Here is a 17,245-nt window from a genome sequence, read left to right as displayed (position 1 = left end):
TATTTAAGAGATTAATTTATTTCGGATACCTTGGGTACCTCGGGTACCCTAGGTACCCCGGCTACCCTAAGGACTCTGGGGGTACCTCAGGTACACCATGAGAGGATACAAAAATCTTCGTAAATATGTGAAGGAATATGTGGGCCCTGAATCTCAAAAAGATCGGTTTGATACGTGTCGAAAAATAAGGAAATCTTGTGCCGCGAAAGAGGAGACAGCCGCCTGTCACGCCAGCGAATCCGCCAAAAGTGTGATATTGTGACAGTTGGGACCACCAGCTTTTCCTGCTATACCTGCAAAATTACAACGGAATTGCAGAGGTACGCGGGACCACTCCACTACGCCCAACACGTGAATATGCCACATACTTGCTCTCCACTGATGTTTTTGAAACGTCTAAGCCGCCTTACGCATAAAAATAAGAATATTCCTGACATGACAGCAGGGAACGCCACTAAAATAGCGCCAGGTGGCACGGCGACCGGGGTACACCATATAAATACTCAGGTTTAATTTTTATCAAGGAAGGGAACACACTCACCAAAAAAAACGAAGGTTTCTTCAACCTCAAAATCTCCATTACCGAGAGCTTGCAAGCTCTCTAACCTGAGATAACCCAACTCTGACTTGAGCGTCGGAGTGTGGTCGCCGGCCACCCCCGGCTCCACCTCTGACATCTTTTTGGTTGTTTCGCAGGTTTAAGGCGAGTTTCACCAGCCCTCCGCACCTGAAGTCAGACCCCCTCCATATCCACCGTCATCTCAATCCTCCTTCACTCCACAAAAATCCCAAACAGCCCGCACGTGCCGAACAAGCGAGGTACCCCGCTCCCCGACAAAAATATAAATTTATTGCTCTTGCGTTGGTTTTGTGGTTTTTTATTCATTAACCCAAAATCAGCCGAAAACAATAGGTTATATATCAAACGAATAAAGGATATGCTTTATACGTACCATCAACCAAATTTAGTTTATTGAAATCAGTAATAATTAGATTAAAGTTAACACAGCACTAGTTGTTATATATGCTAATCCTTGAAGATTATTATATGAAATTACTTTTATATAAATTTCATTTGGTGCCAATTAAGGATAGGTGTGATGACTTTTCAAAGGTTTTTGTCCATTATTTTACTTGAGGCATGGGCAATATCCCTTCATTGAAGATGATAGATTGATTTCATTATTGTGTTCTTTGTCCAAGCCTTTGAGCCTTTCTCATGCTGCTTTATGTTATATTTTTAAAAAAAATCACTTAAAATTTTTTCTTGTCAATCTGTCTCCATTAAAATGTACATAATTATTCTTTATTTATGTCCTGTAGCATCAGTTTCTTTGAAATATTTACTTTATCAAACAAAAATATTACTTTACTTCTAAAAAGTAGGTCCAACAACAGTGGAAGTAATGGTTAAGGACATTTTACATAATTTTTTAAATAAAGAGACCACCTGAATAATTGACTAAGAATTACAGGTACTAAATCGAAATTACCTAATAGAAGTTTAAAGTTTGTTTTTTTGTTTTTTCCTCCTACACCAAATTTTGTATCTAGCAAATATTGGAAGCGGTCATAACAGTAAGGGCAAGGTTATTTTTTATTTTAAATTTATGGTTTGAGCTAATTACCCAGTTAGTTCTTATATTTTAAAATATTATCCAAAACATTATTTGACAAGCAACGTGTTAAAAAAATATGATGATCAGCAAAGTAGATTTTAATTAGAGACTTCCATTTTGGTTAATTTTTAGACATAATACATGGACTTACTGAGTGATATGTTCAAATTACAAGCATAAAAGAGCATTTATATGGGATATCCTATAAATTAACCAACTTTTATGTATTTTTCTTTTTAAAACCCTTAATACAGGTGGAAAGAACTTTAAGATGACCGCTTGATTTCAACTCTGTCGCTATCAATCTCATAATAAGCTGCAATGTGAACCGTGCAACTTCTTGTAAAAAATTATACATAACTTTTGAGAAAAAGTTGCTTGATTCACATTGCAGCTTATGAGATTCATAGCGAGAGAGTTTTTGACATTGGGGGAAAAAAAAAACCTAAACATGGGTTAAGTTGTAGGATGTTCAATTATTATGAACTCTACTTTCACACGAATCCAAGATCTTATATATATTTGGAAATATTTGAAGTCCAAAATCATACATTAATTTACAGTTACAAGTGGATTAGGGAATCTTAACGATGCATTTGAATGATATACCATATACAAATTGGATAATCATTGATGATTTTCCGAGTTCATATCATATTAATCTCAAGGAATTGCTTGAAAGAGTGATCAACTAGTTTGTAAGTCTTGCACCATTAAACTTTAATAATGGAGGAACGAATAGTGCATTTTCTAGCCATATATATATCAAATAACTTTAGCACCATTAATCTAATAACAAATGAACTAATAGCACTTTGTAACGGGTAAAAATAACTTTGATAACAATATATCACTTTGTAACTACCAAATAATAAATTCTGTAACATCTCTTTCAACAACCAAATAATCAAAAGCAGTTTATCAAAAACAGAAATATATTTTGAAACCTTTTACCCAACAATTAACAGCCACAACATACCTTGGTGTAAAGTTGCATTAGCCTCGTAATTTCAATCAAGAAAAGGAAAATGAAAACTTTCTCTATCTTCGTTGTTCTCATCTGGGCTCTGATCTTTGTCTCTACAGGTGAATTTTAAATTTCAGTTTGTCCTAATTAGATTTGATTATTGTTGAATAAGATAATATCACAATTGAATTTTCACCGGTGTATATTTGGAATTAAGTTACCATATTGAGCCCTCTTTAAAATGATAATTTAGTTTATGCATTTTTCCCCTTTTAAAATTTTAATTTGGACCCTTCAGAATTGTTGTATGTTTTATTAACAGTTGGTTTTAGCGATGGTTGCAGGAAATAGGCTGAAAATGGTTGAAGCTACATACGTCAGCCCAAATTCCAATCCTGAAGAAGGTAAAAAAGACTACAAATTGATTTTGGGTTTTACTCAACCATAACTTTTCTTTTTTTTTTTAAAAAAAAAAGAGGATTTAAAGTAGTTGAGAATTAGTATATATTTTATTAACAGTAGATGTTTGCGAGGGTTGCAGGAGATGAGCAGATCACAAAGGTGGAAGCTACATATTGCCGGAAAAAGTTGGGGGGTTCTCCAACATTTAATTGCTTGCTGCATCAGTGTAACAGATTATGTAAGAAAGAATTTGGAAATGATGCTAACGGGCAGTGCGATGATCTTCTTAATTGCGTTTGCCATTATCCTTGTTAATTAATTCATGAAAAATGAAAAAAGAAAAAGAAAAAAGAAACTCTGTGTGCACCTGAAGCATTGCTCATTTTTTATTCACTTCCTCTAATGTGCGTATTTCATTCTTCTATTCTTTACTCTGAGAATTTCTATACAAATAAAAATGTATCTTCAAGAATATTGCTTGTCCCTGGTAATAATATGGACCATCTTCTTCAAGCAATTAGCATCGTACGGAATTTGGAGCAATCCTTGTTGATGATAGCCAAACTCTTTAGCTGAGAGCTCCAACAGAGAAACTATATATGGATGATCGATTAGCTTGGTTGGTATCAGAACTCTCTCCATCACCATCTCCTCTTGCCCTACCAGCACCGGGACATACCCTTTTCGAGCTCGATGATCTTCGTCGTCCAACTTGTACCCTGTTAATCTCACATACATTGTGGAGGCTGAAAAAGCTTTCTTCTTTTTCATGTGTCCCATTTCATTTCAGGAAACTCTCCCATATGTGCGTGCTGGTTTCCACAGGGAGCCTATGCAGGTCTTTATAGCAGCATGTTCATGGTGTGAATGATAAATAAATTATGATTTAATCAGACCAATTATAAAATAATTTGTGTCCTTTTAATTTTCATTAGAATATAATTTAATTGTTATTTATGTAAGAACATTGATTAAATGAAAGTCTTCAGTACGTCTTAAAAAATTAATGGAATAATTTTGAAACAATCTTGTTTAGTTAGATTTCCATTCTTAGAAAAGTAATTAAGAGATTATAAAATTGATTTACACTTTCCCAGTTCCTTACCATAAAAGCGAAATAAGAACATTGGCTGACAAGTTATCATTCAAAGGATACATATGCTTTTATGCCTTCAACTAACTCCAATTCATTTAAGTCAAAGTCTTTCATCAGCATGGCTCCATAATTCATGCGGCCAAAAATAAAATTATTCGAGTTGCATTTTGAAAACAAAATTGCACACATATTTTAAAATCCATTGGTCCAGAAGTTCAAATTTTTGAATATTTCCAAGATCCAATTGTTTTTCCCAAGCCTGGAACTCACATCTATAAATTAAAATATTAATAATTAATGAGCATTCTCCAAGGAGGCTTTCTAGAATATCATTACAACCTGAGGGATTATAGCAAGTTATCAATATACCAAGTAGCCAAGCTTTCTATTTTTATTTCTTTTTTCCAATGAAGAAAAATGGTTTTCATAATAGAGTAGTATCCTCTTTGTCATGCACTATAAGTAGAGTAATTATATAGTTACAAAATATTTGTGTAAATATAAATGCAGATATGTTTTTAAATCGTATGATTTAATAGAGTTAATTTTTAATACATGCTATTAAATTGCACAATTTTAGAATTTATTAAAAAATAAGCTTATTAAACCCCACAAGTTAAGAGCACATCCATATTAAAAAAATGAGGACGCTCGCAAATGAGAATGATTATATATGAGTATTGATCTAATTTAGAATTTTGCACTTTATTAGAATCCAAAAAATCTATTAAACCATACGGTTTAATAATAGTATAATGGTATTATACTATTAAAGCGCAAGGCTTAATAACTTTTACGGTCATTACACCATCAAACCACACAGTTTAATAGCTTTTCTGGTTTTTAACAAATTCAAGATCCTGAATGGGATATTTCTTATATATATATGTGTGTGTGTGTGTGTGTGTGCAGACACTTTTTTTTTTTTTTTAATGCTGACAAACTGCTAATCCATGTAGCTTAATAGAGTTATTTTTAATTCACCATAAAGCCGTATAATTTAATAGCATTAAAACTTGATTTTATTAAACCGCACGGCTTAAAAAAATCTTCGCATGAAAAAAAAAAGAGCGTCCGTACTAGAAAAGAACTCTGTGTGTATAAACTATATTAGGAAGTATAATTATTGATTTATTACAATTATGCAGAAAATACTTAGCTAATTCCATGCGTCTAACCAAAAAATTCCTTGTTCACGAGTTGAAGATAAGCGGACTCGAGCACCTGACATCCACCATAGAGTAAATCATGGCCTCTCCCTCTCCATATGGAATGGAGGCTCCTCGACTCTAACCCAAATTTTTCGGTTTTTTTTTTCGATGATAATTGCAAATCTCTGGAATAACAATTGAGACAGGGATGATTCGTGATCTGATGTGAACGTCACGTTTTCCAGACTTTTCTAATAAAAAAATACGAGCCCACCAACATACACAAAATTGATGGTGCACCTAATTTTTTTTTTTTTTTAACCTCTTTAATTTGCTGCTGTCCGTAAATAAACACATTTCTTTTTCCTTATTTTGTCAGTTCATAATGATTTTAGATCAAGGCATGAAAGAGCCCGATCAGCTTTTACATACTAATTATTTGCTTTTCTATTTGGAGCTTGGAAATTTTATTTGTTTGGTTTAGCCCCTGAGTTTTACAAGTCAAGCAAAACTAATTTCGTGGGACAAAGCAGTTGAAATTTGTGTTTATTCATGGACTAATTCAAAATAGAGAGGCTGGCTGACTCTTTACTATTAATTCATTAGCAATTAGTTAACCAAACCCAAGCCAATAATGACTGATGAGCAATGGCGTATCTAAGAACTTTTTATATTCCAAATTAAACTAAAATAATCTTCTGTTAAATATGAAAAATTGTTAGGTTACAAATTATTATATTTGTTTAGGGGCTAATGTGAACAATGTTTATATTATCAGAATTTTAACAATTTTTGTTATCTTAATTTTTAAAAATTACTGGCTCTAAAAGAAAATTTTCAACGGTAGCCCGGGCTAAAACCGAGTTTAGCCCTCACCTTGCTAATGAAGTCATCATGATGATATTAATACAATAAAATAGACTGAATAACGAATTTCACAAATCATTTGTATTAAATTGATTTTAAGTCCATAATGACTTCACTATAAATAAATTACTCATTTTGGTGGCACAAATATTGAACTGAATCTTATTAGAACTCTCCAGATAAGTGTGCTTGATGAGAGAATGCTATGATCACGAGTGACATCTTAATAGATCTTCCTGTTTCACTCTAAAAATCTATTTATTAAACGAAAATATGACATTTGAACCCCAAAATTAGACAGGAAGGGACAAAGAATTCCGAATGTGTATTGTTATTAAAAATAAAATCAAATAAAATGACATAGACATAAACCTAAACTGTCCAAATCTGTTTAGGAAATTGTCATTCTCTTAATTTCTCTGATTGTTTGTTCCGTCACTGTCCTTGTTGGCCTTCAGATTCACAAATGCTAGCCACTCATCTAAGACATCCATATTGGCTAATTAAAACACTAGTTAATTAGGAGAACACTATGTTCCATTCAACTAGTTAAAGGAAAATTCATGAAAAAAAATTCATAAATTAGAACAAGGTAGGTGCCTTACACAATATTGTCACCTCCCTGATATGTTAAATCACATATACATGGCAAAAAAGATCACCTAGTACTCTTTCCAAATTAGAAAAATAATCAAGAGTAATTATATATGCAGTAGAATTATACTATTTTCCTCTCTTATTTATATAAACCGATGTGATATCATTATACTATATTATTGTTAGATACTTAAATTTTTAAGAGTATAAAAAAATTAAATAATATAAAACATGTGACAATTATATAAATGATAAATTAGATTTATATACACAATATTATTGTTAAAAAAAAGGTAAATAAATCTCTCATGAAATTTATCATGCCGACATATGACTTGTCTATGACTTGTATCAAATCAAATTAATTTTGCTACAATATTTTTGGGGAATGATGGTAATACAATGGCCTATTCTCCTTTGAAAAATCTGAAAATCTTATAGACATACGCTTACATTAATTGGAAAAGGATTAGGGATGCTTGTTATGGACCAAAATTATGATATAATTATAAATTCTTTTATATAATTACTTTATACAAATTAATGTGGTACTACAGGAATAATTAAATAGAAATATAATATAGCCCACGTGATATTTATTTGTTATTATATATACATTCATTCAACCAATCATACAATTAATTTATAGATGAATGTGCAGCAGGAACATTACTCAACTGTAAATTAAAATGAACCTTTTATGGCAATGAGAGAGAGATAGAGAGGTAGGATAAGGTACAACCACATATGGATCTGCACCTTCTCTTTTATGAACCAATAAATTTATTGGGCCACAATCTCAAAACAATCAAGCCGATTCACACTAAACCAAACCGTACGGCTAATAATTTCCCTCCAAGTCTTCGAAATATGCTCAGAATTCTCTGTAGATTTCCACAGAAAAACTTCAGTGTGAGCTAACATCATAACATGCACATTATATTATTTTCAGACTAATTAATTGCCCCGTACCCAACTACCCATAATTTACATTTATTACTCCCAACAAACTTTTTAAAGAAATATCGCATCTTTATTCACTCATCAATTCCTGTGCCATTAATTCGGAAATCCCATTAAATATTTCCTACTGGGTCTGAACTCTGAAACAGTCGGTAGCATGGCACACAGAGTGTACATTTTAATGCTATTCTTCATCCAAATCCTGAGAACCACAGGAGCTAATACTAAAGTTCCGGCCATGATAGTTTTCGGAGACTCTAGCGTGGATACGGGTAATAACAACTTCATACCCACGATTGCTAGATGCAATTTTGAGCCTTATGGCCGTGATTTTCCTGGAGGCATACCCACAGGACGTTTCTGCAACGGCCGCCTTAGTACGGACTTCCTTTCTGAATCATTTGGCCTCAAACCAACGATTCCTGCATACTTGGATCCAGCGTATAGTATTTCAGACTTCGCCACTGGCGTTTGCTTTGCCTCTTCTGCCACTGGATTTGACAATGCCACTGCTAATGTTTTAGTGAGTTCAGTTAAAATTAACCCTGCATCCGTTTAACTCTCAGCATGACTTGAGCTGATGATTTTTTAATTTTGATGTCTTTTTTAACTTACAGCAAGTGATACCTCTGTGGAAGGAGCTGGAGTTTTACAAGGAATACCAACTCAAATTGAGAGCGTACCTTGGTGTTGGGAAGGCAAATGAAGTAATAGGCGAAGCTTTATATACAGTGAGCTTAGGGACAAATGATTTCATTGAAAATTACTACGCAATTCCTGGAGGCCGGCAGTCCCAATTCACTGTCCAAGAATACCAGGATTTTCTTCTTGGAATTGCGGAGGATTTCTTGAAGAAACTCTATAATCTCGGAGCCCGGAAAATCTCTGTGACTGGGATTGCGCCAATGGGTTGTCTGCCTGTGGAGAGAACGACAGATTTCATGAATAATGATTATGGTTGCAACGAGGAACATAACAACGTGGCTTTGGAGTTTAATGGCAAGATGATGAGTCTATTATCAAAGCTGAACAAGGAGCTTCCAGGGTTCAGAATTGTGTTTGCAGATGGATACAATATTCTTTTGGACCTCATTAAAAAACCTTCCAAATTTGGTAAGTACAATTGGCTTTGCATTTAGCATGACTAGTTTACAAAACAACACAGAATCTTTAACTACATAATTTCTTTTATAAACCATTGCCATTGCCAGGATTTGAGGTTGCGGATATGGGATGTTGCGGTTCAGGAACATTTGAGACGGGTTTCCTGTGCACCGATCTGTTTACTTGCACAGATGCAAATAAATTTGTGTTCTGGGATTCAGTCCATCCTTCCGAAAAGGCAAACAAAATAATTGCGAATTATTTACTAACAAGATTTCTCAAAGTGTTTCTTTGATTTCATTACTATATATACTAATCCGTTTCTCAGAACTTCATTCCGTTCAGTAGATACCTTAGCTCTCAGACAATAAACTAAGGAGATGATGTAGAACAGAAGCTCCTCCACATATTTAAGATTTTTGTTATTTAATAATACAACCATCAGTCTTATATCATAGTTCTCTTATTCTTATAAACATACTTAAATCCCTTTAAAGTCATATTAGTAAATCAATAAAGTCTTAAGTGGTGCAGACACCACCACCTCACTATCTAATTAGATGTCGCCATCTCACTATCTAATTAAATGTCTCTAAATATACACAAACGCATTAGTATGATGTATTTATGATAATTTTTAATTTAATTATGTCGCTCATTCGTAAGTGCAAGAGTTATATAGAAACTTCTAACATCAATAAATAGTATCAGTTCGAGAGCAAAACCCACTAGCTTACTCCATCGATGTAATTTCTTGTACCCAAAGCCAAAGTACCTCATTAATATTTCCATTACTTGAAGAGTTATTTCCAAGTATTTTGGATATCTTTAGATTTCAATTCAATAACCATCATCTTTTGCCAAAAGCTACAAATGATAACTCTACTATGATAGAAAGTGAAGAATTTTTTACCTTCTTTTTTTTTTCCCCTTCTTTTTTCTGACAAGCTGATGGCTTCATCTAAGAAAATCAACTGATTCTAGCCTCGGTTTGCTTAGGCGCATGTGCATCTACATGAATCCTAATCAGAGAAAAACTTGGTTTCCATTGCTTGAAAAGTTATTTCCAAGTATTGTGGATATCTATAGATTTCAATTCAATAACTACCATCTTTTGCCAATAGAAGTACCGAAAGCTACAAGTGATAACTCCACTATGATAGAAAGTGAAGAATTTTTTACCTTTTTTTCTCTTTTTTTTTTCTGACGAGCTGAGGGCTTCATCTTAGAAAATCAGCTGATTCTAACCTCAGTTGGCTTAGGTGCATGTGCATCTACATGAATCCTAATCAGAGAAAACTTAGTTTTCACATACTCTACTCAAGATGGCACTAAGCTTGAAGATACTGGTTTAATTTCTAAAAAAACTGGCTGAACCAATCTTGCACCACATTCCGGAAAAGAGCAAACATCAATAAGATAGTTATCCTTAGATGGCTAGTAAGCAAAATTAGAGTATTTAGTTTCCAGAAAATATAAAACTTATGTATAACAAAAAATGACTCAACGACATGTATAATTGAAAATAATAAAAATAATAATAAATTAACTTAAAACTGGTTTTCTGTTCTCAATGATCAATTGAATCCTTGGTCCAAATATAACCATTCAAACTGCAAGTAAATCTTTGTAAAGAACAGAGAATATGATCATAGAAACTTAAATTTGCGTCCATCCTCAACAGCTGGACATGTACATATCACAGACTGCCTAAGCTGCTGAAGTCCAGCTGTTATACAATGTACATCATAATATTTACTTTTCAAGTAATTTTTTGTATGGTAGTTGTTCCAGAAAGTTTGGACAGGAACAATTACCAAGCTTTCTGATAAATTATATGATATCATATTGTAATGAATTCTCAAAGTAGCAACCTTATATAACTGCATTATGGCGCAAAGATAAGTTCAGAAATGCCGTCTCTATTCATGCAGCAGCTGTCTCGGCAACTGGTTTTGCTCCAAGTGTCTTCTCATATTCCTCAATGGACTTGAAAAGTTCCGAAAAGTTGCCCTTTCCAAATCCCCCGCATCCTCCCTTCTGGTACGTCTTTCCTTCCTCATCCTTAAGCATGCATCCTACTCTCTGAATTATCTCTATAAAAATGGTTGGCCTGCCCCCCAAAAAAAAAAGAAAAAAAAAACCCAATTAAGCCAATGAAAATTTCGATTCAAAAAACAAAAATCTTGAATATTCTTTCTGTTGTCACATTAATAGCAATCAGCATAACCACAAAAGAACAGAGAATTAATGCACCAATTGGCATCATTAACCAATTCCTGACAAGCAGCACAAGTACTATTAAAAGTTAGAAACACAAAAGAGGAGAGTGGATGAATGGCTGTATAAATTCTCAAGTTCTGTTATTTAATACATCTAAACCTGCATTCTAAGTGCTGTGATCCACAAATTGAAGTCAAAATATAGCCACAGGCTCGAAGGCATGACTTGAGTCCTAAGAAAGCCGCTACTTACTGCTGAAGCTAAATGTAGTCACAAGCATTAGCAAATGAACATACCTATCTCCAACAGGCTTAGTGAAAATCTGTAGGAGGGTACCCTGATCATCCCTGTCAACCAAAACCCCCAACTCTTCACACTGTTTAATCTGCTCATCAGTCAACACATCACCAGCACGGTTCTTCAAATTCTTGTAATAAGTTGGCGGCGGCGAAGGCATAAACTCAAAGCCACCGACTCCACTCCTCTTCCTCATTTCCCTCAGAGTCCTAAAAATGTCCTCACTCACAAGAGCCAAGTGCTGCACGCCAGCTCCCTCATTGTGCTCCAGATAGGTCTGTATCTGACTCTTACGCTTCGTCCCAAACACGGGCTCGTTCATCGGGAGCAATACCATTTCATCGTTGTTTGCTAACACCACTGAGTTGAGTCCACTCTCACTCGTGCCGACGTCTTCGGCTGTGAACTCGGCGAACTCGTGAAACCCAGTGAATGATTTCACATAAGCAACAGCCGGAGCGAGTTCCGGAACGTTACCGACGGCGTGATCGAGCCGCCTGATTCCGTAATCCAACGGAAACGATGAAATCTCATCCGTCGGTTCGAAACCCGGCAGGAAATCAAGATGATTCGCTTTATCTTTATAACTAACATAACGCAAAACGACGTCGCCGTATAACTGGACCTCGGCAATCACAGCAAGGTTATCGAGAATCACAGGAGGAGAGGAGGGCTTAGCACCGTGAGCCACGCTGGTGTTGAAAGCAACGTCGGCGTCTTCAACTTCAACAGCAATCGACCGCGCGGCGAGCCCATGAGACGCGGCGAAACTGCGGCAAGCTGCGTGGTCGAAAGTCGGGAGAGATGCTGAGGAGTTGCCAGCATCGGCGGCGTCGGAGATTGAAGGGGAATACGGCGCCGTAAAGACGAAACGGAGGTCGCCAGAACGTAAGAGGTAAGATGCATGGACAGTGTTGCCGGTAGACAAGTCCGATTTGGCGACAATGGGCATGCCGAGTCCCCAGGAGAAACGACGAGCCGTATTGGTGGCGTCAGTGCACCAGAACTCGACATGGTGGAAGCGGTTCACTCGGAACCGGTCCGATTTGGGATTCTGGCGGACGAAGTTTTTGAACCCGACGAGCTTGACCAGCAATTCAGCGGTTTCTTTGCCCATTATTCTTATTGGAGCAGTTGCTAAGAGAGAAATGAGATAAAATAAAACCAGAACCGCGAGTAGTTCTGCTTGTAGTTGTGTTGTTTTCTTTGACACGTGTCACCGTCGGCTCTGTCGATAAAATCGAAGATGGTATTTAGTATTTACTGACGTGTCAAATTTTATGGACATCAGTGCTGCATCCACTTCCAGTCGGCCCAATGAGAAATTACTGGCGTGTCAAACTAAGCCTGTTATCCCTGGGTTCTGGGCAGGTGCGTGACGCTGTCTCTGACATTAGTTCTTGGAAAGAGAGATAGCTGAGTGAAGGTGTTCAGAGCAGAGCGGGTGTTCGTGAAAATGAACTACGTGCTCGATGAAATGCCTCGATGAATCCTGCGACGGTGCAGCATCAGTTTTGGGGACTTCAAAGTTATCAAGATAAGATCAAGATCAAGATCAAGGCTCATGTGTTCATGAAAGCGACAAATCAGATTCAGTGACTGTCCTTTGTGTGAAGTACACTTATTTATAGTCTTTGGATTGAATTTGAATCATCTAGGACCCATAGGATCACGTACAACAATGAGGTGAATACATTGAGCATCAAATGAATGCACGAAGATTACGTTGCATTTTGCAATTTGTGGTGTTATATTGTGCTTGGCGTAATGTTAAAAAGTGTATTTACTGCTGCCTTATTTTAGGGATAGGGAAACAATTTTGGTATTGCAACTTCACATCACTACTCAGTTCTTAGTGCTTGATAAGACATGAAGAATTTATCAATTACAAGATACTGAATTGAGCAGGGTTGGCTTAATTTTTTATCTGCTTACAAAACCTTATTCTCAATAACTTAAATTTATAAAAATTAAAAAAAAAAATCAGAAAACAACATTGCATTATTTTGAAAATTAATCCACGAGCAATAGTATGTACAAAATTATGGACAAAAGTGATAAAAGATGAGAAAAATTTAACCAAAGGATAAATCGTTTACTTTATAACAATTTATCATAGTATATACAGTGGTTATTATTCCATCGATTCGTATCACAAATTTTGTCCCAATTTTTGTACGAATATCATTGTTCTTATGTTTACTATCTTTCTGAATTTATGTTAAAAATCAAATCACCACAATTAAAAACAAAAAAACAACATCAACTTTACGTAGAAAACTTAAATAAGTAATATAACTGTAGTCATACATCAACTTCCACTACATAGATAACGTGATTAGAACAAAAACTCTCAAGATAATATTTAGAGGCTCAAAATATCAAGTACCACACATTCCTAGCTCACAACTACACGTAATAACGATTTTTACAAGTAAAGACACAGCTAGGATTGTGCAAGTGGGGACACATGCCTCCACATGATTTAAGCCAAAAAAAAACCCATTAAAATTGCGTTCATTAATTGAGCCAATACTCCCATGAACTTAATTGAAACACTCCGATAAGTTGAAGAATTTAAGCCCCTATCTCAGTGAACTTGATTGAAATACCCCATAGGTTGACGTTGTGATCTTTTGTTAAATTTAGTATTAAGTTATCCATGTAAACTGAATTTTTCGCTCCGTCTCTGCTCACTAAGTGGGTTTCTCATTCTCAAATCACTAGAAATCAAAACTAGAAGAGATATATAGCACCACGTTGGGAACTTATTGATTTTTGGGCTTTTTCATCCTCGGCCTTTCTTCCTGCGGCTGGAACAATGCATCAAAATTCCAGAAGCTGCCAATTGACAAACACACATCTTAATATTAATTCGAGTGCTTACTATTATTTACTAATTTTAAACAGTAAGTTGCAAACAGTTAAATACTTTGAAAGTTGAAAACAGTCAAATACTTTGACAAGAAAAAAAATCAGAACATAAAATGCAATGACTCATCCAACAGATTAGCAATACAGCTTTAGTCCAATCATCTAACAATACCAAATTAATAAAATAAAAATATTAAAAAAAGCATGTAAAATTAGCAGTCTTTAAGTTCTTTCCTTTCAATAACTAAAATATCATGTCAAATGTTCAAAAGGAGCAGGTAAGAAGATCTACCTGCTTTCCACAAAATTGTTTGTTGGCATCTCCTCAAAACTGCAACCAGCACAGGACAAGATATAAAACTGTCAGCATCAAAATAACAACATTATGACAAAACAGATAAATATCCTGAACTATTACAAACTAAAGATTAGAACTCATCCCATCTGGAGAAATATGTCCTTCAATTGCTTCCGCACCTGAAATTGAAAACATGTTAAGCAGAAATCATGCGAAATTTTGCAACATCTGGGATGTGATGCTTGAGCTATCATCAAGATTTCAGGCACTGGCAAGTTTCATACAAAGCTCACGTAATTCCTGTTTAAGTCATCATCATCTACTACAGGGTATACTTGCATGCGCAAAACAGTGTGTATTAACATATGTAACATGTCAACCACTTACAGTGGCCCCAGCCATCAAAGTATGTACGTTTTCACATTGTTGCTTCCCAGAAAATATAGTGCAGCAACAGGCTGAAACTTTTCGAAAATTGAATAATTGTAATGGATGTGAGGAGAGAAGAATTTAACCTTACCTTGAGCAGCGGGTCGGCAGGCTGTGCTTTAGCATTGAAGTTGTACTCTTTGAACTCCAATTCCTTCCAGTCACCCTTCTGAAGGGTTTCTCAAGTCAAATCAGTAGCAAACTTTCTTCCTTTTTGAGAGCATTACTCACTGAGTAACCCTTGCACATCTGGATAACTATAAGCTTCCGTGCTTTCAGACCACCGTTGATATCCTCTTTGCTAATTGCACGCCCATCTTGTACTCGTACGAGCAGATCTTTGAACTTGTCTTCCACATGTTATACCTTCCTCGACACTTGCTGCCCCATCTCCACCCACTTGTTTCTACCAGACTGGGAGCAACCTATTTCGAAAAGTGCAGAATCAGGCTTTTTCTGCAGTTCATCTTTCAAGATACTACACTCTGCAGGTACTGCCAAGAACAATTGAATCTCGGAAGACCCTTCAGCAGCATACTTCTTACCCTCATCAGTAAGCACCCTCGTCTCCCTCTTAATGTCCTGTGCAGGCAATCCCACAAATAATCCAAATTTTTTAATCACAGATTCGTTTAACTACACACACTCATACAATCCAAAGCTGGAATCAACAAATTAGAGTTTATGCTCTGTTTTAAGGCTATTAAATTTACCCCAAAAAAAAAAGATAATATTTCGCTTTTTTTTCTTCCTTTTTTTTTTTTACTTGGCTTCTATTTTTTTTTTTTTTGTTTTGACCACAAGGTATCTTGGGGAGGGCTCCAATTATGGGAGGCACCTTTAAGCCCGTACCACAACTCAGACTAGAAATCTTTGCTCGAACCGAGAGGCACAAGTTCTCCCAACAAAGGCGACTTCCCTACGACTCGAACTGGGGAGCAAACCCAATCAAGTCACTTAAGTGAACTCCATTACCAATGGAGCCAATACTTTGTTGGTTTTATTTAGCTTCTATTAGTACTCAGTTCTTATTAGCAGGCAGACAGAGTACAATAAATGTGTGTTTTAGCAGAAACGAAAAAGTAGAACAACACCTGAGCATCGACGGTAACAGAAACCGTGGATGCACTTGATGACATTAACGACATATATAATATTATTATTATGAACACTTATTCAGGCACCGAAATAAATGTTTAGTTTTCTTATCATTTTAAATTTTAAATTTTTTCTTCCAAATACCTTAAATTTTTACAGAGAAAACTCAGTCTGTCTGAATTTTTTTTTTAATTTTAATCAGGTATGAGTGATCCTTTTGATTTTCTAGTTTACAACACAGAGAATTTTTAATGGTTAAAGACATGACAATCATCAACCATCTTTCTTGTTCTTCTCCCTTCCGATTTTCTCAAATTCGAATGAATGAGTAGTTCATGACATTGTCCTCTTTGTCATAAGTGGTTTTATAAGCACATGGCTTCAATGGTTAGGTAGTTAAATTGGACTTTTTATTTACAACACATGGCTTTAACTCAAAACTTTCAATGTTAATTCACAATGCGTAATGGATTATACTAATGAATTTGTTAATCATGAGATGAGTTTCATTTTACAATTCAATATTGAATAAATATTTTACAATTTGTTACCTTAATTAGACTTTGATAGCAAAAATAGAATCTGAATACTATCGGCACTGGAATCTTCAAACTTTGCCTATCTTCTGGTTTCGAGGTGGTGCTTTATTAACTGATTATAAAGAGGAAAAATTTTCTGCAGATACAAAATTGTGAATAATGCAATGTGCACTTATTCTTTGCCGAATCTATCAACCATGAGGTGACATCCTATCCCACAAGTAGCAATCAATTGGCAAAGATTTCATATTTTTTGTTCTGAAGGATGGGAGACGATAAACATTCCTCATGCAACATTTCAAGGAAATAATTGGTGGCAATGTAGCTAAGAAAAAAAAATATAATAGATATTGATAGTAGTTCTCATAAGTTTCTTGATATATTTTTGTTTGGAAGATTAATTTTTTTTTGTATGAATATAGTTACTTCTTTCTCAGTTATATTAATTATGATGATATTAAACAAGTTTATATTGGTTAACTGATTTATTTATTTGATTTATAATGTTTATTTCTCATGACTTTTTCATTGGTAAAATATTTTGATGAATTTTGTTAACTGTTCTTATTTTGTTATTTATCATTCTTCATGTATAGGCAAAAATTATTGTATAACCAAATAATTAAATTTTAATAATAAGAGTGTTTAGAGAAATTTTTTGACCGTGTATAGCATTTTCATGTGTGTAGGCAGTAAATAAAGATAATTAATTTAAAGAAGA

General features: G+C 35.0%; 2 protein-coding genes and 1 long non-coding RNA gene across 3 annotated transcripts; 1 reads left to right on the top strand and 2 right to left on the bottom strand.

Annotated features, from left to right (window-relative positions):
- Window positions 1-7,704: 7,704 nt before the first annotated feature.
- LOC102618547 (GDSL esterase/lipase At2g42990) lies at window positions 7,705-9,223 on the top strand. The gene is made up of 3 exons (XM_006484841.4): window positions 7,705-8,185; window positions 8,280-8,775; window positions 8,874-9,223. The coding sequence occupies exons 1-3, from the start codon at window positions 7,820-7,822 to the stop codon at window positions 9,059-9,061; spliced, it is 1,050 nt and encodes a 349-aa protein (XP_006484904.1). The 5' UTR covers window positions 7,705-7,819; the 3' UTR covers window positions 9,062-9,223.
- Window positions 9,224-10,392: 1,169 nt separating this feature from the next.
- LOC102618830 (4-hydroxyphenylpyruvate dioxygenase) lies at window positions 10,393-12,835 on the bottom strand. Its single transcript, XM_006484842.4, has 2 exons — window positions 11,286-12,835; window positions 10,393-10,879 (listed from the first exon to the last, which is right to left on the bottom strand). The coding sequence occupies exons 1-2, from the start codon at window positions 12,401-12,403 to the stop codon at window positions 10,693-10,695; spliced, it is 1,305 nt and encodes a 434-aa protein (XP_006484905.1). The 5' UTR covers window positions 12,404-12,835; the 3' UTR covers window positions 10,393-10,692.
- A 706-nt stretch (window positions 12,836-13,541) lies between these two features.
- Window positions 13,542-14,598, bottom strand: LOC112498855 (uncharacterized). The gene is made up of 2 exons (XR_003066277.2): window positions 14,453-14,598; window positions 13,542-14,127 (listed from the first exon to the last, which is right to left on the bottom strand). It is a non-coding gene; the product is annotated as an uncharacterized LOC112498855 (long non-coding RNA).
- Window positions 14,599-17,245: the final 2,647 nt, after the last annotated feature.

Source organism: Citrus sinensis, chromosome 4 (assembly GCF_022201045.2).
Source record: "Citrus sinensis cultivar Valencia sweet orange chromosome 4, DVS_A1.0, whole genome shotgun sequence".
Lineage (NCBI taxonomy): Eukaryota > Viridiplantae > Streptophyta > Magnoliopsida > Sapindales > Rutaceae > Citrus > Citrus sinensis.
This window is presented reverse-complemented; position numbering and strand designations above follow the sequence as displayed.